Genomic DNA, 22,518 nt, shown 5'->3' on the forward strand with positions numbered 1-22,518 from the left:
GTACAGAGGCCTGTTGATTCAAACAGGTTTGTTTAGATGGACCTTTTTTGAGTGCATGTTTTGTATGATAAGTTTTAATCTAAATAAACACTTTAATTAGTAGCTTTAAATAACAGTCATCATACCCTGCAGAATTAGAGACGGAGCAGCCGGGCTATGTAAAAAGCGTAAAGGGGCGTGTTCGCGGTCATGTCCAGAGACGCTCCACCACACTTTACTACTGAGCAGACTCTGGCTCCAAAAGTGGAACATGGCAGCGCCCACAAGCGGGATATTTTGGCTTCATTTTCGCACAATGGGAGGAAGTGCTGTCACAGTGTTCATCTTTTATACAGTAACTGGTTAGGACCAATTAGCCAAACAGCAATCTTCTCCTTAAGAAATTTCAAAAATATACAAAATAATATATATAACTTCATAAGTCGACAAAAATAAAATCCAGAAATGTCGCTTTTCAGATTCATGATTCTTTCGGTTACATCATAAAGATGTTTCAAGTTCAAGTTTATACACTTAACCTTAAGTTGAGGTCTTTCATGTTTCTTTAACAAAAAAAATCCCTATTCAGAAATCTCTCTTCTATATGATGGTATGTGTGTGTAAATGTGCATGCGTGTCTGTGTGTGTACAACGGACCACACAGCAAGCATTTGTTTGGCCTGCTAATATGGCGCCTCGAGCAAAAATTCCGGCCACGCCCCATCCCTTAAGATCCCGCTCCAAAGTCCTGTTAACCTACGGAAAGAAGACGCTGCATTTTTAACTCTGAGGGAGATGGAGAATGAGCCTATTTCCAAAAAAAGTGGAGTGTGTTTGTTTAAGTACTATATTGTCAAAAACTAAAGTGTACACACACACACACACACACGCACACACACATACACACACATACCATCGAATGGAAGACAGATATCTGAATGAGGATTTTGTTTTTTGTTTTTGTTAAGGAGACATGAAAGACCCCAAGTGTACATAAACAGTTGTTGTATCTTGTTTACTGTATCACTGACAGATAATTTCAAAGTCAAGTTAATGCTACATTATACTGAGATATTTTGTAATGTGAAATACTGTAAGCAAATGAATAAACAACCTCATTCTTGCTAGACCTTTGACTGAGATGTACATAAAACATTGTTACTTTTATTATTATTATTATTATTACTATTATTATTATTTTATTAGAGACTTCAGGAACATAATTTTTTCCATATATGATGATGATCATGATGAATGAATTATGATCACATGGAAAAGATACCGTTTGTATGTTTAATAACATGAAATATGTTTAAATGTTTAAAGCCAGTGACAGGTACTCAGAGATAAGGGTGCTCTCTGCTGCCCTCTAGGCCGAACAGACTGTCAAAACACTTTATTTGTATCTAACTATCATGCAGTTATAAGCATAGTAATTGCATAAAATGTGTGTAAAAATATAATTCTTTAAATACACTTACAAGGGAAACTGCAAAGTTTTCTGTTACTGTCTGATATTAATTGAATCTATTTACTATGTAGAGTACAGATCAGAGTAACATGCAGTACTGTAAGTGAAAGGCACTCTTGAGTTAAGAACACAGTATGGTATTTATTCCTCCCTCAGCGCCTTCCTCTCAGCTTGGCACCTATTCAGACACTCTTTGCACAGGAAGCTTTCTTTGACTAGGTAAAAGCTCTCTGAAATACTGACTGGTTTCTCAGTGGGTATCTTCTCAGCAATAATTGGATTCCTGTCCATCTTGATACTCTCCAGTTTTTTCAGCTTCAAGAGGCAGCTGGGGAGGCGGGTGAATCTGTTGTCAAAAAGGCCAATGTGGCGGAGTTCCTCCAGTGCACCAATGGAGGCAGGAAGAGCTTCCAGCTGGTTGAGACCCAGGTTCAGTGTTTGGAGTTTATTCAGGAGGCCGAGCTCACTTGGGAGGCTTGTGAGACGGTTGTTGCACAGGTTTAAAACCTTAAGGTTCTGCAGGTAGCCGATAGCCACGGGGAGCTCCTCCAGCTAGAAACAATAACACATTTTTTAACAGATGGTGATTTTGGTGTATTAAACATGGACATAGTTACGAACCATGGTACAATTTTGAAATGGGCAAACTACAGCTGCCAACAGGCTAGTTACAGTTAGCGGGTCTCTAAGGTGTCCCCGTATGTTTGTGATTATTTAATGATTGGCTTTTGATGATTAGTACTTTAATCTAGAGGTTGTTGGGTTTTTTTTAATGGGCTTAATTTTAAATATTTGGAATATTTAATTATTTAAAATTATTTAAAATAGTGTGACACAACAACTGTGTAGCAGCCCCACAGTATTGCTGCTATACAGTAGCTACCATTTATTTACCTACTTTTAAAGAGTTGTTGTAAACATTAGACATTATCTGTCACACTCACATAATTGCTGTGCAAATCCAAAACAGTCATTTTGATGAACTGAGCAATAAAATCTGGAATTTTTCTGATCATGTTCCTGCTCAGGTCCACTTCATCCATGTGAAAGAGCTTCTGGATGCACTTTGGAACAGCTGTAATCCCCTTGAAAGTGAGATCCAGTCGGCGTTTACCATCCAATGTCAGCTCCACGCAGTTCTGGGCCATTTTCAAGGTGATCTTCTTACTTTTAGTCTTTCTTTTGGCTTTCGTTCCCTTGGCCATGCTGTTAGTCTGTAGTTAACCTTTTCCACTAATGCGCTGTGACGACAGAGTTGACCGTGGAGCCAGTCTGTGAGATCACGTTACCCAGGCAGCGGTAACTGTAGACAAAGTCAAGCTTTACCTTTCCTGTTAGATAAAATATGAGTAACCGTATCATTTGCTTTGTTCCATGACAACAATGCTAACATGACAACAGAAATCAGAAGACTTGCAGTGAGTTTAAACTTATGAACAGAAAACACTTTTGACTCCTTACCAGCATTAATGCCTCCTCACACCCAGTTCAAAACAGCAGGGAAGAGAAAAACAGAAGATACTTGACTATCTCTTTCCTCAGCCTAAGAATGTTGCCACACGTCCAACTGTCACTGCAAAGAGCTGTAAATAGATAAGCGGTCAGACTGCTGCTGTTTGACAGGTCAAAAATCACCATGCTGCATCATGGCTGTCTGTCAGCTAGGACTCACTTGGGTAAATGTGGCATTTTTTGTAATTTGTTCCCAGGCAACTGCTGTTTTGTCTGGTAGCTTTGGTTATAGCTATAGCTTTATAGCAATGAGCAGCCACCACTCACAGCAGGGCAGTTTGTTCTTTTAAAAATCTGTGTGAAGACATTTTAAAAAACAACAGCTTCAGTTTCCAGGGATTATCCTCTTTCAAATGAAGCTATGGAGGATTTCAGGTCCAAATTACTGATAACAATGAGCTGTTGATGCCTGTGTGACACCTACAAGTGTATGGTCAATTGTATTTTTTTGTAAAACATTTATTAATGTAAAAAGCATTTTTTCATGGTGGTATTGCACTTTTCAGTTAAAGTTATGAAGACGTGATTGTGTGGCAACGCCACAAGGGAGAAGTAGTTGTTAGCGCGATAGGCCATTGCAACGCTTCTGTACCTCAGAGGAGGAAGAGCCTGCAGACCAAATGCAACTCATGTCTCCTGTCTCTACTTTTCTGTATAAAAACAGACCCCATGGAATACCTGTAACACCTGTAGCTGATTTGTCCATATTTTTGTTATTTATCTCACTGAAATGCAGCTCTGCGCAGTACTTTGTATTTGCCACTTTGTTTGAAATGAAGAACAAGTACTGCTGCCTACATAACAGCGAATGTATACATTTATACATGAATGTGAGTCCCACAGCCTAAGTAAACCAACTATACACATACTGCTTACATTGCAAATGCTGGCAGCTAATGAGGCCATTCTTGCTTTATATCTGAAAAAACACCTAAACTCCCACTGCTCCACCAGACCTCAAAAGTTACTCAGTCTCATCATCTTTTCGTCATTTTTAATGTTTACATTATTAAAAAAGTTTCATTAATGATGGGAAACAAAATATCCCAAACCTCGCTCTGAAAAACAATGAAATGGATGTTGAAAAGGATAAATAAATAGTGCACAAGTCAAGAAATGTGATTCCATGCACTAGTGACGTGGAATAGAAATCTGACCTTTGACCTTTAATCATTTCCAGTCTTTCTCAAGCTTTGATGTGATTCTTTTTCCCACAAACACAGAGACTTTTGTCAACAATGAGTTTAAAGTGTCACATATTGCAGTCAAGAAGCATTACTCTGCATCATGCATTGCTGATGATGTACTTTTTCGATATGAATACCACACAATCTTACCAGCAGGTGGGGCTGTCTTCATACATATAAGTTCAAGATCACTTTGTTACTTTTACATTTAAAATAGTGGATTGACTTAATTATTTGTCCCATATTGTTCCATATTGATTTTGACCTGCTGGAAGCAGCCATCAGAAGATAGTTAACATGTGTTCATGAAAGACTGGACATGTTCAGCAACAATAGGAGGGCTGTAAGATTTAAACAATAATCAGATGTGCCAAGAAGACAGGATGGATCCATGCTTTCATGGTTTTTTTTATGTGAAAATTCTGACCCCATCAATCTAATATCAGAGCTAAAAGTGAGACTAATCAGACTAGATAACTGTTTTTCAATCTTCTATTATCTAATATTGGTAAACCTGCAGAATCTTCCTCTTCTTTGGTGACAGAAGTGGCTTCCGGTGTGGTCTTCTGCAGCTGTCGCCGATCTGCTTCAAAGCTGGACCTGTTATGTATTCTGAGATGCTCTTCTGCATTGATTGTAACAAGCTACGTTTTCTTCCCATCAGCTTGAAGCAATCAAATCATTCTTATTTTACACAGAGAGCCACCGCTGGATATTGTCTCTTTTTCTAGTCTCTGTAAACTAGTGATGATGTCACGGCGAGTGGAGTGAGCCGTGTGGAGAAAATAAAGGAAGTTTAAAATAACTAATTATCTGTCCTGATTGGAGAAACCATCACTAGTCCAGCCGGCAAAGCAGGAGGAGAGGGTGGAGGGTTGGGTGCTTGCCCTTCTGACTCCATACTTTCTACTACTTGTTTGGGTTCTTCCCTGACGTCCATCTTACGGACAGAGTCGGTTTTATGCGGCGTTTTTGTCTGAACTCGTCCAGAAGAATGATAAAGTGATTCCGACTGGGATCCTGTGGCGCACATTCATAGGAGGTTTCGATCCTCTCAGACTGGGACTGACATATAACACAGAACTAAGTGGGAACAAGGTGTGACTTTCCAGTTACAATCAGTCAGTTTTAATGAACATATGATGCTTAGCCAAAGAATACAAAGGTTATTCGTTTTATAGAGAAGTCAAATACATGAAAAGTGCCGTATTTATAAACTAATTAAAACCAAACTGATAAATATGAAAAATTAAATCTAATTAATACATAAAACAATTAACTCTTTCATGACTTTACTGCATTTATAAAACTGCAGTAGTTCCTACTTTGTTATTACCCAGTTATACAGAATAAAGTTAACCGGTTTCAACTGTTGACCAGAAACATTTAAATATGTTACATGTTCATGTTCAAGAATCTTTGTTAATTATCATATATATAATATTTAATAACACTAACAAGGAACTTGTAATTTGATTTAATTCAACAAATATTCTTCACTTTTAGATCAGCAAGATCGTGAAGGACCTCAGCCATCCCAACAACAGACTGTTCTCTCTGTTGAGGTCAGGAAAGCGATTCCACTCCCTGAAGACCAACACAGAGAGACTGAGGAGGAGCTTCTTCCCGCAGGCGATACGGTCTCTCAATCACACCACCACACAGTACTGACCCACACATATGGTTCTTACACACACACTGGACTTTCTGGACTTTGTTTACACTAATTTGATTAGATGCGTGGTCATCTTATCGAATCACTTCATCACTAAATCTCTTTAAGCATATTTGCACTGCACAAGACACTTACAAATGTGGATTGCACAACACTGGACATTATATTTCTTCATTTCCACTTAATACTGTACAGCTGCTGTTATTGTATATATATATATATATATATATATATATATATATATATATATATATATATATATATATATATATATATATATATATATATATATATATATATATATATATATTTCTTCATACATTCTTATATAGTTCTATATTGTGTATTGTGTATTTTGTTGTAGAGTTATTTTATTTTCAACTTTAATTTATATATTTTATCTTATTCTTTCCCAGTTAAATTTACCCTTCATTCTAATTTGTTGTTGTACAGTTATTTCATTTTTAACTTTAATTTTTATATTTTATTTTATTCCTTCCTAGTTAAATTGACCCTTTTTAATTTTCATATTTATTTCCTATCTTATTCATAGCCTTTTTTTCCTTTAGGTCACGAGCAGTTGTGTAAGCATTTCACTGCATATCATACTGTGTATGACTGTGTATGTGACAAATTTGAATTTGAAATTGATTTGAGCTTCAGCTCAACCAGTTACAACATTAACTGCTGACTTCTGTAATTTAATACCCCATTAAGCTGAACTATACTGCAAAGAGAAATATTGTACATGTATTTAACAGCAGTGGAATCAAGTTATTCTGCAGTTTCAGGTTTTACAGGGTTTCCTTTGACAAAGTAATATAATATGATACATTGTTAGAGATGAAATCATCCCAAAGTTTGATGAATCTGTACCAACAATGTGCTGTGTAAAGCTCACAGATTTATCCAAACACTGCAGATATATATTTTACAGTTTTTTCATGATGTGAATCACTCAGTTCACTGCTCCATCACATAACGTCTCAATAATTCAAACTTTCTACACTTTGTGTTCAAGTTAAAGGACAAAGGGCATTCAGGGAAAATGTAGAAACACAAATTGTGGGGTTGAAGAGTCAAGTTTACTATTTAGATGTTCCACTGAATCAACCACAATAACTTAAAACTATCGACGTAATAATGTGATGGTTCAGTTCTATGTTGTAAAATGTTGTTTAAAAGTGATTTCTGGAGATTTCGATGTTCAATGGAGAAGTGAATGATGTCATGTTCTATAGAAAGTTACTGTTTAACTTAATGTGACCTCCTCAGGGATCCCAGGGCTGAAAGCTGTTGTTGGGCCCCCACTGAGCCCACAGTACATGTCAGATTCCTTATTCCTTTAATGATCAAATTATAAACGCAGACACAAAACTATCCTCAGAAACGTTCATGCTTGTTTTCTGCCTTGAGCAGTTTTGTGAGTTAGTGAATGTATTAAATATGTCTGATACAGTATGCCAAAAAAATCCATCATTTATTGAAGGAAACAGCTGTCAGATGTTGCTTTACTATTGTTTTAAAAAGGATAAATCCTACATTTCCACATGTTTGTGTTGGTTAAACACTTCAAACGTGTATTGGTGCTTAATAAATCAAACTTGAAAACAAATATAATCTAAATCAAAAGTACTTAAACTAGATTTTGACTCAAATTACAGAGTACGTAAAGTTTGCTTAGTTCACTTGTGGGGCTGGGCCTCCATTCTTTGCCAACCGGAATACAAAAATGGCTCAACCTGTACACCAAGAATCATTTTACGAGTACAATTCAACTATATAATTAAGGTTTAAGAATAAAAGTACTTGTTTGGCACGTGAACAGTGATCTAATAGACACTCAGGGGCCACCTACTTCATGTTCAACTGATTGTTAATTGTTTATTAATCATCCAATCACATGTCAGCTGCTCAAAGATTTTGACATGTAGACATGTTCAAGATGAAAGTGACTTTGATGGTTTTTGGTGCCAGATTGACTGGTCTGAGTATTACTGAGTTTACCTGCATTTGCGTATTCTTCACAGACCCCGTAGAGTCAACTGAGCTGCCTCGTTTAAACACCATCTCCATTCCTTTATGCCCACAGTGTACAGATCTTCACCTTATCCTACTGGTGCTATGTCACAAAGTTCAAATCATCTCACAGTGATTATAACAAGCTGCAGTAAACAGGCCATTGTTAAATGAGGAATCTACAAAAGAGTTTTATAATAATATATAAAACTTTATTCTTTCACAAAAGGCTCATCTAGTAGTTATAAAACAGAGCAACAGTTGCATGTTTACATCTCGAAGTGCAAAAACAACAAGAGCCTAGAGAAATCGATGACACTGCTGACTGAAATGTTAGATTACAATCAATGAGAAAACTGTGTTGTCTCTCTTACAGGATAACAAAGAACACTATTGTTTACAGTCGTACGGAGGAGCTCCATTAAGGACACTAATGGGAACCAAGTCTTCAATAGCAGGTCAAAGTGTTGCTGTTTTATTTTGAAGTCTGCGTGAGGCTCCGGTGTATATGTGGATGTGCTCTTTCATTATGTAGCAGTAAACAGCTTCCAGTCCAACCTTGCACAAAATCCAAGAATGCATCAGCTAACACAGTTATTCTGGATGACAGTGCTTTCTTTCATTCACGCACTGGTTTGCACAAATGCATCACGCTCCCAGGACCAGCTGGTATGTCTGTCAGTGACAAACTTCAGTTTGTGAAGTTGTGGAGATTCGCCTCCACATTCCACAGCAGAGAGCTTCAAAAGGAGGGACACAAAACACACAAATTCATGAGGAAACATCACGTGCAAAAGCATATTTACACTGACGCACCCAAATGTAGAGGCTCAGATTTCAGTCCATGCAGACATGAGCCAAAACGAGTTTGTTTTCATGATATTAAGTTACACCATTTCTCCCAAATGAACCTTTATGTGAAAAATGCTCAATGCTTACTTCATTTAAAGGGACTCTGTTTTACTTTTTAATTTTCTGTCATATATTTATAAAACTGCAATGATGGATGTTTAAACACAGACTAATTTTTTAAGTTTCTAAAAAAAGGGGGGGTCAGCACACGCACAAAAATTGTTGTTTCTACTCCTGGTTTTGTATATTGTAAAAAAAAAAAAAAAAAAAGGACACTATTCCTAATATGGTCAACACATGCACACAGATCTGGCTGTGGGCACAGAAGCTCCACCCCCCTGCTGTTTGTTCAAACCTGTTGTTTACAAAGGTCAAACATCATAACATGGCCACAGCTACACCGACTCACAATTAAATACAAGGTGCGGTACAGGTGCATCATAAATGGTATAAATTTATTATAGCCCAAACAGAGCTGTACTTTAGACCTCATATGTGCCAGTATGTGCCACGCTGTATATTTAAGTAAACTTTGCACAGTGTGACAAAACATTAGCTACATTTTTTATATCATTGAACAGTGAAGGGCACAAAGTAGGATCACATTAAATAACTGGAACAACATAGAAAATAATTTAAAGGATGTCATGGTTTGTATATTGCAGCTGTGTGCAGTGTCTCTTTGATACCCTCAGGTAAAAACAATGGATACACCTCTGCGATATAACTCCTGCTGCTGCTGCCTCCTATGGGGTGATTTTCAGGCTTTGTGCCGACTTTCAACATGGCAGACGGAGCTTGATTTCAGGGTCACAGACAGAAAATCGAGGAGGAACAGAAAAAAGGAAACAATAAAACCCTGAAGTATGACAGTGCAGACCTGGGAGCACGGACAGTACGGAAGATAGACATGCAATCAAAAAACCAAAACAAAACAAAAAAAAAAACAATTCTTGGCAATATTATAGAGTAAAATGTAATGAATGATATAAAGTCAAAGTTTTTTAAATTATTACAGAAACTATGCTTGCCAAAGACTGACTGTATACCAACCCACCAACATTTCATTTGACCAGATTCCATTAAATGTAACATTTTACATTGTACTTATTTAACAGAATTACATGGAAATATTTGTAAATTTTAAAGTAAGAATTTTGGACATATATTTTTTGAGTGTAGCTACCTTTAAGTTTTTTGAAACCCATTTTGAAACCTTGAGCTGAGCATTTCTTTTGTTGCCATTTTAGCCTAAAATGGCAACAAAAGTGGTGGCCTTCAGATAGAATGCAGGACTTTAGGCATTTTTTAGGCAGCTTTACTTTTCCAACCCGGAAACTACATCTGTATTTTAACCAGTGTCACAATTACACAGAGACATGGAAACCAGAGACCGTAAAAAGTAGACGATATCTGGCAACTTCAAGCAACTGCTGACGATGTGAAGTGGCGAGACATGAGTGACTGAAGCGACTACCAATGAGGGTAAAGAATACTGTTGATTGACCATACTGACTGTATGACCTGATCGTAAATGCTATGGGTTACCTCGGCAACAAAAAGATGACAAGCACAAGATCATTTTATTTGTCTGTAAAGTTGGTGCGTTACAGCATTAAAAAGAAGATGTAAAAAAGCAGCTTTGATAATATATCTGAGATGGGAAGTAGAATTTCAGTTAGTAAAGGAGCTCACTAAGTAAAACTCTAAAAAATACAATTAAAAGTAAAAGTAAAATTCAATAAAATCCTGTATAAAAAGCAGCCCTATAAAATAAAAAATTATTCAAAAGCTCATCAGAATGTTTTCAGTGAGTTTGGATTCTTTAAATTCAATCCATCAGGAGAACTATTTTAAAAAAAATGGTGTTACAGCTATAAAACCAACCACTTCCTCTTTGTTATTGTATTGGGCCTGTGTGTGTGTGTGTGTGTGTGTGTGTGTGTGTGTGTGTGTGTGTGTGTGCTGACGCCAGGATTTCAGGCACAGTGAGTTTGTCCTAGCAGGCAGAAGACTCACCACAGTTAAACGTGTGATGACGTGAGCGGCAGACGAGTGTGTTATATTTTTCCCCACTCTGATCTATGACTGTAAGTCACACATCCTCACGTAATGTTGCTTAAGTCAGTTCTGCTGTCTGCTTACATTTAAACGCAGTGAGCAACAAGAGGGATGGGAAGATATTAATCCCATGATGACAGGTCACACACAGAGCATGTGACTGTGGAGGAGATGAAAACATGAAGCGTAGCTGCATGTGGTGGAAGAACCACATGCAGCTACGTGTTGTTGTTTGTTGAGGGGAAAAGGATTTGGGCGTGCAGTCTGGTTTTCATGTTTAAGCTGTGATTTTCAGAGGATTTGAGTACAGTTGTGTGCTGCGTGTGGTCCGGGGTTACATCCCTTTTTATGTCCAGCAGTTTTTTGTTTTACTTTGAGTTTCAGAAAACAGCAGGAAGTGAACCTGGATTTGAAAGTGACATGTGACCGTGTTGCTTTCTGAGAGCTGGTAGATTTGTGATAATCTTTTTACACAGGGAATGCACCCACCTCCAAAGCTTTTATAGTTTTTCTATAGCAATAGCTATAGCTCTTAACTCACGGCCCTCTTATTAGTTTTTACCAGTAAAAACAAAGATAAAAACATATCCTTAGACATTTACATGCCCTCATCTGGCTTTTACAAGTTTACAGTTTTATATTACTGTGAAAGCTTTACCGTACATGTTTTCAGCCCTGCATAAAACCCCAGTGTAATCTACCTGTCTGTGACAAAAGTAAATAAAAGTCATGAGGTTAGAGAAGTCAGATATTTCTAACAAGAGTTCATAGAGACCTAAGTGGAACCACTGAGATAGTAAAATGTGCACAGATTTTTGCATGAAGCACAACTTCTTCTTCTTGTTTTGACTTCTTCTTTTAGGTGTGTGCACATCAAATCACCTGCCTCAGCCTCACCATGTCTCTATCCTTAGCATCCTCCTCTTTCACACCAGCCTTCTGCGTGTCCTCCTTCACTCCATCCATAAATCTTCTCAGTGGTCTTCTGAGGTTTAGGATTTATGACTGTGTTCATAAACCATAATCTATAACAGAGGTAGTCAAATGCAGGCCTCATGGGCCGGTGTCCTGCAGGTTTTAGATGTGTCCTTGATCCAACACACCTGATTCAAATTGCTAAATTACCTCCTCAACATGTCTTGAAGCTCTCCAGAGGCCTGATAATGAACTAATCATCTGATTTAGGTGTGTTGACCCAGGGTGAGATCTAAAACCTGCAGGACACCGGCACTTGAGGCCTGGAGTTGCCCACCCCTGACCCATAAACATATAACTGACTGATAGCATAGTTGTGTTTGCAGGTGAATCTAAGCTGGATTTAATTGGCCAAAACATCAGTGAAACATGACATAAAATAACACTGTCCATTCTTTGAACTGCATGTTGTTATGCCATTGTCCATTTATTAAACAGTTAGTTTAAACACAGATTGTTATATGCATCGATCAGCTGATTCAGCTTTACTAGAGAAAGGTAGTTTGGGGTGCTTTTAAACTTTTGAGTGAGGTTATTGTTTTATCCAAACCTAATCAGAATGTTTGAATTTCTAATCTAATCACATGGCAGCAGCTCAATTCATTTAGGCATGTAAACATGGTCAAGACGATGACGTTCAAACTGAGCATCAGAATGGGGGAAATAAGTGATTTAAGTGACTTTAAGCATGGCATAGTTTTTGGAGCCTGACGGGATGTTTGGAGTATTTCTGCTGATCTGCTGGGGTTTACAGAGTGAGGTCTGAATAACAGAAAATATCCAGTACGTGGTGGTTCTCTAGTACAAAATGCAACTAAGTTACGCAGAACAGCACCTCTGAACATACATCAATCTTGAAACCGAGGCTACTATTCACATGGGTTCACCAAAACTGGACAACGGCTCAACAAAACGTATGACGCCTTTTGTATGGCCTGCTTTAACAACGTGCTAACCTTATTTACAATCAATATTGTATGGATGTAATAATGATGCTAAAGATACAGAGGGCTGTTAAAAAATAAAAATAAAGTTTACCCAGGTCATTTGACTTTAAGTCAGTTTACTAAAAGTGAGGACTGTTGCTGAGCATGTTCATCATTTTATGACCACAGTATATCCATCTTCTGATGGCTGCTTCCAGCAAGATAACACATCATGTCACAAAGCTCAAATAAACTCAAACTGGATTCTTGAACATGATAGTGAGCTCACGGGACTCAGATTCACAATCCAACAGAGCACCTTTGTGATATATTGTGGTGGAGATTTGCATTATAGATGCGCAGCCAACAAATAAGCGGCAACTCTGTGGTGCTATTATGTCAACAAGGACCAAAATCTCAGCGATATGTTTTCAACACCTTGTTGAATTCATGCAACAAAGAAATATGGTGCCTCTTATAAGTGTATTAGTTATACTTAACAAAGTAGCCAGTATGGTATGGTGAGGCTATACAAACAGACAGAAGTTACCAAGCTGAGACACTGTTATTAACTGTTTAGATACTGTAATACTGATGTTAGCCGAAAAATTACAGAAAACTACACGAGCACTAAAACCCTCACACACTGCATCCTTGCTACTGTGTGGTGGACACGTGACTGGCGCAGAAACTCCAGTCAACGCTGCCCACCGTCACGCTTCGGGTCCTAAAATCTGATCTGTGCCTTTAATGTGCCAGAAGGAGCTCGTGGATGGGTTTATCCAATTAGTGTGTAGGTGGGGCGCAGGAGGAAACCGAGCGGAGACCTACAGAGCGCACACACTGACCCTTATCCCGGAGTTTCCGGACACGGAGAACAGTGCGTGGAGTTACCGCTCTGTCCGCAGTCAGCGGCAGCGAGTAGATTATAAAGACCGCTGTCCGATGGTGTTGCAGGAAAGTTTCCCCATGATTCAAGTGTCGATACCATCGATGGAGAAGGAGGTGGATGAGTCGGGAAAGACTAAAAAGGTGAGGACGCGGCATTTTAGTGTTATCGGGTTTTTTTGTTTTGGGTTTTTTTGCGCAAATCCAGCGGGATGAAATTACGACTGCGGTTTATCTGGACACAAGCAATTTTTTTCGCTTGATAATCAGTAAAACTTTGTCTTCCGGGGACGCCAGGTAAGCCGGGCTACCTGCAGGAAGAGTGACAGTGAGTTCAGCTCAGGGGTTTTTTCCACTCCAGAGTGGCAAGAATTACGCAATTTTTTTCTTGCAACAACAAATACAATTATCCTTATTACTAAATGCGTTCAGGTGATTTCCTCAGTAAACGCAGCAGCAACTCACAGTAACTGTGGCCCTAGTTGCTGTGATTTTACACTGTAAATACTTGAAGCCCAGCCGCTCTCACTTATAATGTGACTAGATGTAATTGTTGATGCATTAACCTGAGGACTACACTTTAAGGTTGAAGTTTGCTGAGCTGGTATTTATTTATTTATTTATTTATTTATTTATTTATTTATTTATACAATCCTTCTGCACATTATTCTTTAAATTTATCAGATCTTTATATTATTTGTAAGTGAAAACTTAAACTGACGATCAATTCTTAGATATGCATGTAAGACTTCAGTTATACTTCCTCTGCTGCAGGAACATCTTTAAGAAGGGGTCAGACTCTCAAATACAATACAAATTTATTTATATAGCACATTTAAAAACCAACGGTATACCAAAGTGCTTCACAATAAAATAGCAATATAAAACCATCATAGCACTTTTTAAAAGGGACCTATTCTACTCATTTCAGCTTTATCTTCTTTATTTTCCTGGATTCTACTAGAGTAACGTTGCATTCACTGTTCAAAATAATCCTTATTGGTATATTGGTCATATTCTAAATCCCTCAAAGCTAAATTCCCCAGACAGAGGATGACTCTGTCTGGACAAAAAAAAACAGTTTAAGCTCCTCTCTCTCTTAAGCCAGCTTCATTGTGATTGGCTGCCTGTCACAAACAGAAGGTTTGAATGGCAGGTTATTGGAGACAGTGCTCCAATAACCTGCCATTCAAACCTTCTGAAGCAGAAACGATGGCACCTTGTTTGTGCCCTGTTCACGCAGACTGAGGTTTCTTGGGTATGCAGCCTAAGCAGACATGCTTGCATGCATTTCTCCAAACAAGGAGCAGGGTATGAGGAGGCTGATGATGCTGTGTGTAAGCAGTTTGCTGATTGGTTGAAAAGTGGGCTTGAAATATAGTGACAGTAGAGATCAACCAGAAGAGGAAGAACCGTGGAAAAATTCTGAAAGATTGAAACAGCAACTCAGACCGTGGTGGCAGCAGACACTTTTTTTTTAAACACTTGGTTTCATTTCACTGCAAAGAAGCTTTTTGTTATGGTTTCTGTGCCATAAATGAAAGGATCAACAACATCTCAAACACAATCAAGAGTAGCCCACAGTCCCATTGTTCCCCATATTCGTGACACTCTGCCTGTCAAGCTCACATCACAAACTCAAAATTTGATGAAAAAGCCTGGAAAGATAATTGGCACGCTCCCTCCATCTCACAACAAGAGACATCTGAAGGGCCTGAAGGATCTAAAGGATATAGAATTGAATACATTATAATAGTCCTTTATTGTCATTGTACATGTACAACGAAATTATGGGTGTTCCACGCCAACTGCACAGGAGTCAAAAAGTATAAATAGTAAAGACAGCAGGAAAAAAATAGCAAACAGAAGAATGCATATATACAGCCAAGAGGAATATATACAAAACAAGAAAAAGGCGCACATTGGAGAGCGAAGTGCAAAAGGACTTGGTCTAAGCACGTCACAAGTATGAAGAGTTTTATATCCTCAGAAAGAAGATGCAGGGTACCAAACTGTAAGTCAGACCGGTATAAAGTTTGTTTAATGCCACTTTTAACCAAACTGCTTAATAGTAATATGTGTACTATAAATGTGTGTGAATGTATTAATCCTATGATGATGATTATTTCATATATGACTAAAGGCTAATGCTATCTACACAGCTAAAACATGTAGTAGCACTGACTCAGGCTGGTCACTTGAGATGACCATATTAAGAATATCCTGTCTCTCTGACATCACACAGATCATAGAGTAGAAGCTGAGCGTTCAGAGCCGTGTGAAGCCTGAGCTTTTTTATGTTTTTCATTCAGTTTAGTTTCACTTGGTTTCCAGAGTGGTTTAGTTTTTATTAACCTCAGAGTTTTAGTCTCTCTTATTTTTATTATATTGCTATTGTATGCCGATATATATTAATGTTTAGTACAATAAAACCAGAACTTTTGAAAGCAGGTGATTCGCAGCCTTGTAGACCTTCAAAGTCTCATTAATCCACCGACAGCTCATCGGGTTGTGACAACAGATTTTATCAAACTAACAAACACTAAAATGTCCTCTCTTTTTTTAAATTGTTTTTTAATTAGTTTTCCATCTTTACTATAATTGTTCTTGATTGTTCCAATTCCCTGTGCTACAATAAAATCACAGCTTACACACGTTAAATTCAGATTTAAGTTGCAGGAAATTTAGTTGTTTAAAAATTGTCATTCTGAATAGACTTTTGTAACTCAAGGATTCGTCTCACTCAGTTGTTCTTTTGTTTCTTAAACCTGAGTGTAAGTGAACTGCACTATAATAAAAATCATTTGTTAAAACATAACATACACATTTGGGTTTTTTTGGGTTTTTTTTAAAAGACAATTGGCTTACATGCTTTTCTTAGTAAGGAAAAATAATTACAATTTTCAGTTAGACTCTCTTTTGCTTTCAGAGCAGACTTCTATTTAAGAAGGTGCTGGAAACAGAGATCAGAGATTTTGCCTCATAAATGTAACAGCATCACGCTGTTGCCTCAAATTTGTTTGCTGTACATCCATGATGTAAATCTACTGTTACACTACATCCCAGAGGTGCCTGGTCTAAAATTTCCGTGCAGCAAACTCTTTGTAATGTTCAGGAAACCAGATTAAGATGACGAGCTTTGACTACTGCTAGCAACAAAGTCACCCTTTTCCCAAGTCTGATGCTCGGTTTGAAGTTTAGCAGGTTCTGTCATGTTGCATTTTCTTCCGCTATTACCTAATCCCTGCTCATCATTTTATTTTAGAGAAGCACAACACTTAACGCAACTTCTACCACTTAGTTCCCACCTTTTAGAAAGACCCACATGCCTCAGTAGTGACTAAAGAATGAATCCTCTGTGTGTGTCCTGCTCTCTTATTTGCAGCTCTTCAGAATTGAAGTCTTGTTCAACGAGAGGAAACATTTTGTGCTGAGAAGAAACAGTGAATTTCAAAATCTCCACAGAAAAGTATGATCTTTGTTTTATGACCAGAGCTGCTTTTACTATGATAAGGATGTTAAATGGGACCCAGATCTGTCTGTTTGAAATGTTTGAGGCTTCTTGTGCTGCTACCACATACAGCTCAGGAAAATCGTCCAGACTCCAGATTTCCCGAGCAAAAGGAACCAACATCTGAGGACCAAACCTCCGGAGCAGAGGAGGCAAGAGCTGGAAGATTATGTCCAGGTAAGACATCTGAGGCTTGGATTACGAAGCGGGTTCAACATAACCAACGTATTTCTGCGTTATCTGGATTCACTTACCCCAACAGTGGAAATCAGGTTATGCAGTCACTCAACGCTGGTTATCAACTGGCCAAGTAAAACCAAAGTTTCCCCTGCACATTCATGTGAAAGGTGTGTGTTGGCACCATCTGATCGATCTAAAAAAAGGCATTTCAAAGATCAAATGACTCTTCTTTCTATGAGTGCTACCTACTCCAATCAGATGAAAATGAAGCGGTGATTAAAAATCTCTAAAGAACATTAGAAAATGCAACACTGTTATAAAAGGACATGCTGCAGTAAATCATTAATCTGGTGATTTAGCGCACAGAGCAGTAAAATAAACACTTTAATTTGATTACTTTTTTGCTGAATGTGCTGCTGTTTATTTCTAATGTGACGGCTGCACGTTAGAGCTCTGAGACTTTAAACTGGAGACATCTGAAAAATAAACCTCAGCTTGATAAAGGAGATGTGGAGCATCAGTTTAGTCGCAGATCAAAGTCATTTAGTAAGTTTATTTATTTTCTGCTGTGTTTTACTTGCATCTTTTTGAAAGAGCGAGTGTAAACACAAAAAATTATGCAGAATATGCAGAAAATAGGTTTAAATGTTCAACAAATTTCTTCCAGTCGGAGAATGTTGCATATAATTTAATTTGCTTCATGCAATGTGCATAATGTTCAAATATTAAAACTAATAAAACAAGTTTTAAAAAGAGACTTTTTCATTTGATTCAATGTTATATTGAATATAAAATAGAAGAATAAAAGAATTGGGCTGAAAGGTCAGTTGCTTTATAACGTATTCAGGTTGCGTCTGTGAAGGTTCTCAGTCATCCAGGTCATCGTCGTCAAAGAAGCCATCTGTGTCCACTGTGAGCGACCATCTTTGAACAGAGGCGGTGGTTTATGACACCAACTCTCTGCCATCTATAATCCAGTTTTGAGTTCCCTCCCCAGACGCCTTAACGCCCACTCACATCCTGGGACATCTGACGTCAGGAAATCACATGATAAGGTGGGGCCAGGTTTCACAAAGAGCTCACACCTGGCTGATTGGGACCCACACCCAGTTTCACACCTTGGCTCAGGTGATTAGAGGATCATCAGGGGGTCCTTTTGTCCCTCTTTGGGGGGAAACTCCCACTAGGTTTAAATCAGGGACTCTCCACCATTTGACCTTAGAACTGAAGAAGCTTCTCGGATGAGAGGTGAAACGTCTTCAAGCAACTTAAAGAAGTCCAGACGCTTTTCTGTGCAAGCTCCTTTGACTTCAGGTTGTGTGTCATGTTTTTAAAAAGTAATAAAGTAACTAATTACTTTTGAAAATAAGTAATCAGTAAAGTAATAGTATTACTTGGAGAAGTATTCAGTAATTAGTAACTAATTACTATTTTCAAGTAATTTGACCAACACTGCTCCCAGGTGACAGGTGGTCAGTGTGAAACTGCAAAAACTGATCTGTAAATGGAACGATGTCAACATTATGTCCATGTAGAGTAGATGGTCTGACGATTTCTTACAAAGTGAGAACTAGATCAGATTATTTATTATTTATGTTCTAAATTAAATTCTTTCTAATTTGTTGGGTAGTGAAGCTAACCTTTCTGGACCAGCACAACAATTGCCCATCTGTTCCTGCTGTTAGCATCATAAAAATGTGACTGATTAAGTGTGAAGACAAACAGCTCAGTAGGATGAGAAACGGGCTTCAAAGTGTTGATGTGTGCTTTCCTCTCTTTGGAACGTGTTGTTTATCTCAATTTATTCTAATATTGATACAGAAGTAGTAGAAAACTATCCTTGAACCCAAACTTTCTCTTACTAGAAAGTGTTAAAAAGAACGAACAACTTCACTTGTTCCCCAGTGTGCATATTAAACAAATATGTAGAACTGCTTTCGTGCATTTGCACAATATCTCTAAAATTAGAGACATCCTGTCTCAGAGTGATGCTGGATAAACTACTTCATGTATTTATTACTTCTAGGCTGGACTATTGTAATTTGTTGTTATCACGATGTCCTAAAAACTCCCTGAAAAGGCTTCAGCTGATTCAAAACGCTGTAGCGAGAGTACTGACAGGGCCTAGAAAGAGAGAGCATATTTCCCCCATATTGGCTTCTGTTCATCTGTTCATTTAATGCAGAACCAAATGTAAAATCGTGCTCCTTGAACTGTATAGAATTGATCTTTTGAACTATTATTCAACCGTGACTAGATTTAGATAAAACCCCATCAGCTGACACTTACTCGGCATCAAAGAAATTTGCAAGGACCTCACTGAGTAACGCACAAAACTTTAGTTCAATGGATCTGTGATTCTCATTTTGTAACTCCAAATGTTTATATTTGTGTACTCTAATGGTTTAGTTTTGCATTATTCACAGAAAAAACTGCTTGAAACTGAAAGTTTAGAACAGTTTGAATTCAGAGATTTCGGCTACACTGACCTTGACCTGAAACTTTGAATTTAATAAACACTTTTCAGGTTTGAGGAAGTGTTTTCCTGTGACGGGCTCCGGGGTAAATGTTATGTATATTTCTGCTGATGAAAGATCACACTTTATAATATTATGTGGTTATACTACTGTCTAAATAAAGGTGGGGTTTTTTTTCCTTTCTTGTAGATGTTTTGCCCCTAAAAGCTGTTAAAGAAAACATGCTCCTTTTTTTTTCTCCAGGATGTCATCTACCAGTATGAAGATGTGCCGCAGGTGCTGCTGGACTTCCTCCACGTTAGACATTTCCACACGGGGAACAAGAGCAGCATGGAGTAAGTCCTTCAGTCTGGAGAAGCCGGACATTTTGCTATATTTAGCGCCTCTATTAATGGTCACGGGGGGCAATGTGACAACATAATAAATCTTCAGAAACAGCGATCTGGAGCAGTAGCAACCCTGACTCTACCCCACAGTGCATTTAATGAGGCTCTGTTAAGTCCCTGCTGCTCCTACAGAACACACAGGATGTGTAGGGTACAACTAATTATAAAGACTAGTGTGCTATATGTAGGCACACTAGTCTTTATTAGTTGTGTCTCTTTAAATTATACTGTAAATGTAATAAATCCTTAAAAACATGGTCTGTATATAAAAGATGGAACCAGCCACCATTCTTTTACCTGTTGGTTTTGGGAATCTGAAGCAAGTGACAAAAGCTGCAGTCCCTCGAGTGGCTCATTTTAAAAGTCGTCCATCCCTGCAAACTCCATTGTATAAAATGGCCAACTATGCAGCATCACAAAGCATTTCATTTCGAAATTTTTGGCAGTATTTAGTAATTATCTGCTCTGATTTCAGATCGCTTGATGAACTTGACAGCCAAGATGACAGGTGGGAGTATTACTGGTATTTCCTGTTTCTCAGTGTTTGTGCAAACAGTGTTTTATATGAATGATGACAGCTGAGTTCCAACTCACACTCATTGCATGAAATCAATCGATTATGTTTTGCTTTCGCTTACTCAGTTATCAGTTTACCAATCAGCGAGTGCTGGGATTCTTTCAGGATCCTTATCTCACCGACAGCACTTCAGGTAGGGTGAACGCACGGCATGGAGAAATTAGTTTTGTTGTTTGGTGCTTTACTGCAGATATGGAAAGTTTCTTTAAAGCAAAGTTTGTCTTGCAGGTCTTCCAGATGTGGTTGTAGATGGGGTTCTTCAGGGGTTTTACCCCCGGGACGTCCGGGTCAGCTTCAATGCCCCCACAATCGCTGAACCTGAGCCCACCCTCCCCACATCTGGCCCCACCCAGAAGCCTAATGTTCTAACTTAAAGTGAGCTATAGCTAAAAACACATGATTTTCAAAAATAGTTTTTTTAAGAAAACCATCAGCACAACAAGACAAAGCAAAAGAAGCGTTTCTGTGTGGTTGACCCAGTGGGACTGAAACCCGTCACCCAGGCTTTGTTGCTGCAGTGCTCCACCCATTGTTACTACAGCACAGACACGGCGCATGGTTTATTTCTCTTTTAGTGTCTTCTGAAATCCAACTCGCATTGTGGCAGATTTGAGAAGTAGGTCAGATGACTGGTGGGAAAAATAACAGCGCATAAATGGCGGAAGTTGATGGAATTTTAGGGGAAAGAAAATCATGGCAGACTAAATGTGCCATTATCAGTGGAGTTCGTGCTGTCGCCACAGGGATCTACGTTTTAGAGTAGAAATGCTGAAACTATGTTCCGGATTGGGCACCGTCAGTGGAAAAGATGTATTTAACGTTCTCGTATTTAAACCAAGTAACACAATATCTCATAGAGCCGTTTTAATTTTTTTTACACTGTGAACATGATGGACAGCATCAGGCAGTATGGTGTTGTTCATACTGACTGATTCAAACCACAGCCTCAATTCTCGTATAATTCACTGTGTCTAAGCAAGTGGGAAGTTATTTTAAAACAAAGGGCTAGATTCAAAGTTTAATGAAATATTTTAGGAAAACACTTTACACATTTTAGGATATGCTCGTAACCGTTTAACCTGTAGAGTCATAACCAGGAGTAGCACAGAGCTAGTGCATACAATGTCTAATATCCTGACTGTAATATATTTTAAATATGAGGTTACGTTTTAAAGCCATATTTGTTCAGTCAAAGGTTTGACATGTGTGACTTTTGTACCATGTTTATAGTAAATTTGTAATAAAGAGTCGAACTGGTCTCGTGTGAATTTTCTTTATGAACATGTAGAACAAGAAAATGCACTTTCTTTTGATGGAGCAGCTGAAGGCAGGGGAAGAATTATTGTGTAGACACTTAGAAGGGTCTTCATTAGGGTTGCCAACTCCCTGAAAAATAAATAAGGGACACCTCGTGGCCAGGGCCGGGCAACCCAGTTGTCTTCACCCTTCCCAGTGTGGTAGCTCTTTTTTTGTGTGTGAAATTATTTTTTAACCATTTGACTTGAACTTGATTTAAGCAGATGCATATTCTTTGTGATATGACCATATGTGAAACAAATGATCATTTAGCCATTTATTTTTAGCTCACAATGACAACATTAACACAGTAAAACAGGTCTCTTTCTTAAACAGAAGCCTGTCATGCTTAACTTTTGAGAATATAAGTAAATCTTTCTTTAAAAGAACTCTGTCCTGCTTAACTTAAAATTATATAAATTAATAGAAAGCAATAGAACAAAAATATTCTTGTAACAGTGCACATATAGTGCATTTAGTACAATTGGCTTCAGTTGAGGTATTATTTCAGCTTTTCTAATGCTAATCAGCTGCTCCTGTTTGTAA

The 22,518-nt window shown here is 38.1% G+C and overlaps 2 protein-coding genes across 4 annotated transcripts; one reads left to right on the forward strand and one right to left on the reverse strand.

Annotated features, from left to right (window-relative positions):
* Nucleotides 1-1,236: 1,236 nt before the first annotated feature.
* Nucleotides 1,237-3,259, reverse strand: lrrc18b (leucine rich repeat containing 18b). Of its 3 annotated transcripts, XM_086302409.1 has the most exons (4): nucleotides 3,123-3,259; nucleotides 2,912-3,033; nucleotides 2,395-2,781; nucleotides 1,238-2,002 (listed from the first exon to the last, which is right to left on the reverse strand). In XM_086302409.1, exons 3-4 carry the CDS (start codon nucleotides 2,653-2,655, stop codon nucleotides 1,592-1,594), a joined length of 672 nt encoding a protein of 223 aa, XP_086158535.1. In that variant the 5' UTR covers nucleotides 2,656-2,781; nucleotides 2,912-3,033; nucleotides 3,123-3,259; the 3' UTR covers nucleotides 1,238-1,591. The 3 variants fall into 3 exon arrangements, with proteins under 3 accessions (XP_086158536.1, XP_086158535.1, XP_086158534.1); XM_086302410.1 differs by having other exon boundaries at nucleotides 1,237-2,002; nucleotides 2,395-2,753; nucleotides 2,912-3,223; XM_086302408.1 differs by having other exon boundaries at nucleotides 2,912-3,222.
* Nucleotides 3,260-13,339: 10,080 nt separating this feature from the next.
* On the forward strand, nucleotides 13,340-21,933 carry snx22 (sorting nexin 22). The gene is made up of 7 exons (XM_086299378.1): nucleotides 13,340-13,689; nucleotides 16,931-17,014; nucleotides 17,129-17,233; nucleotides 19,957-20,048; nucleotides 20,575-20,607; nucleotides 20,742-20,809; nucleotides 20,905-21,933. The coding sequence occupies exons 1-7, from the start codon at nucleotides 13,408-13,410 to the stop codon at nucleotides 21,048-21,050; spliced, it is 810 nt and encodes a 269-aa protein (XP_086155504.1). The 5' UTR covers nucleotides 13,340-13,407; the 3' UTR covers nucleotides 21,051-21,933.
* Nucleotides 21,934-22,518: the final 585 nt, after the last annotated feature.

The sequence above is a fragment of the Aulonocara sp. 'chitande type north' Nkhata Bay genome, linkage group LG7, assembly GCF_057382095.1.
Source record: "Aulonocara sp. 'chitande type north' Nkhata Bay isolate Kocher_YH1m ecotype deep benthic linkage group LG7, A_spYH_male_GT1.1, whole genome shotgun sequence".
In the NCBI taxonomy this organism is placed as follows: Eukaryota; Metazoa; Chordata; class Actinopteri; order Cichliformes; family Cichlidae; genus Aulonocara; species Aulonocara sp. 'chitande type north' Nkhata Bay.

What these genes read in the sequence shown, in the direction of transcription:
- snx22 (XM_086299378.1), top strand. Translation starts at nt 13,408, where the DNA reads ATGTGCCAGAAGGAGCTCGTGGATGGGTTTATCCAATTAGTGTGTAGG. An exon ending in TTCAAAATCTCCACAGAAAA is followed by an intron (nt 17,015 to 17,128) that starts GTATGATCTTTG and finishes TACCACATACAG; the next exon opens with CTCAGGAAAATCGTCCAGAC. An exon ending in CTTGACAGCCAAGATGACAG is followed by an intron (nt 20,608 to 20,741) that starts GTGGGAGTATTA and finishes TCGCTTACTCAG; the next exon opens with TTATCAGTTTACCAATCAGC.
- lrrc18b (XM_086302410.1), bottom strand. Translation starts at nt 2,655, where the DNA reads ATGGCCAAGGGAACGAAAGCCAAAAGAAAGACTAAAAGTAAGAAGATC. An exon ending in TGGATTTGCACAGCAATTAT is followed by an intron (nt 2,003 to 2,394) that starts GTGAGTGTGACA and finishes TATTGTTTCTAG; the next exon opens with CTGGAGGAGCTCCCCGTGGC.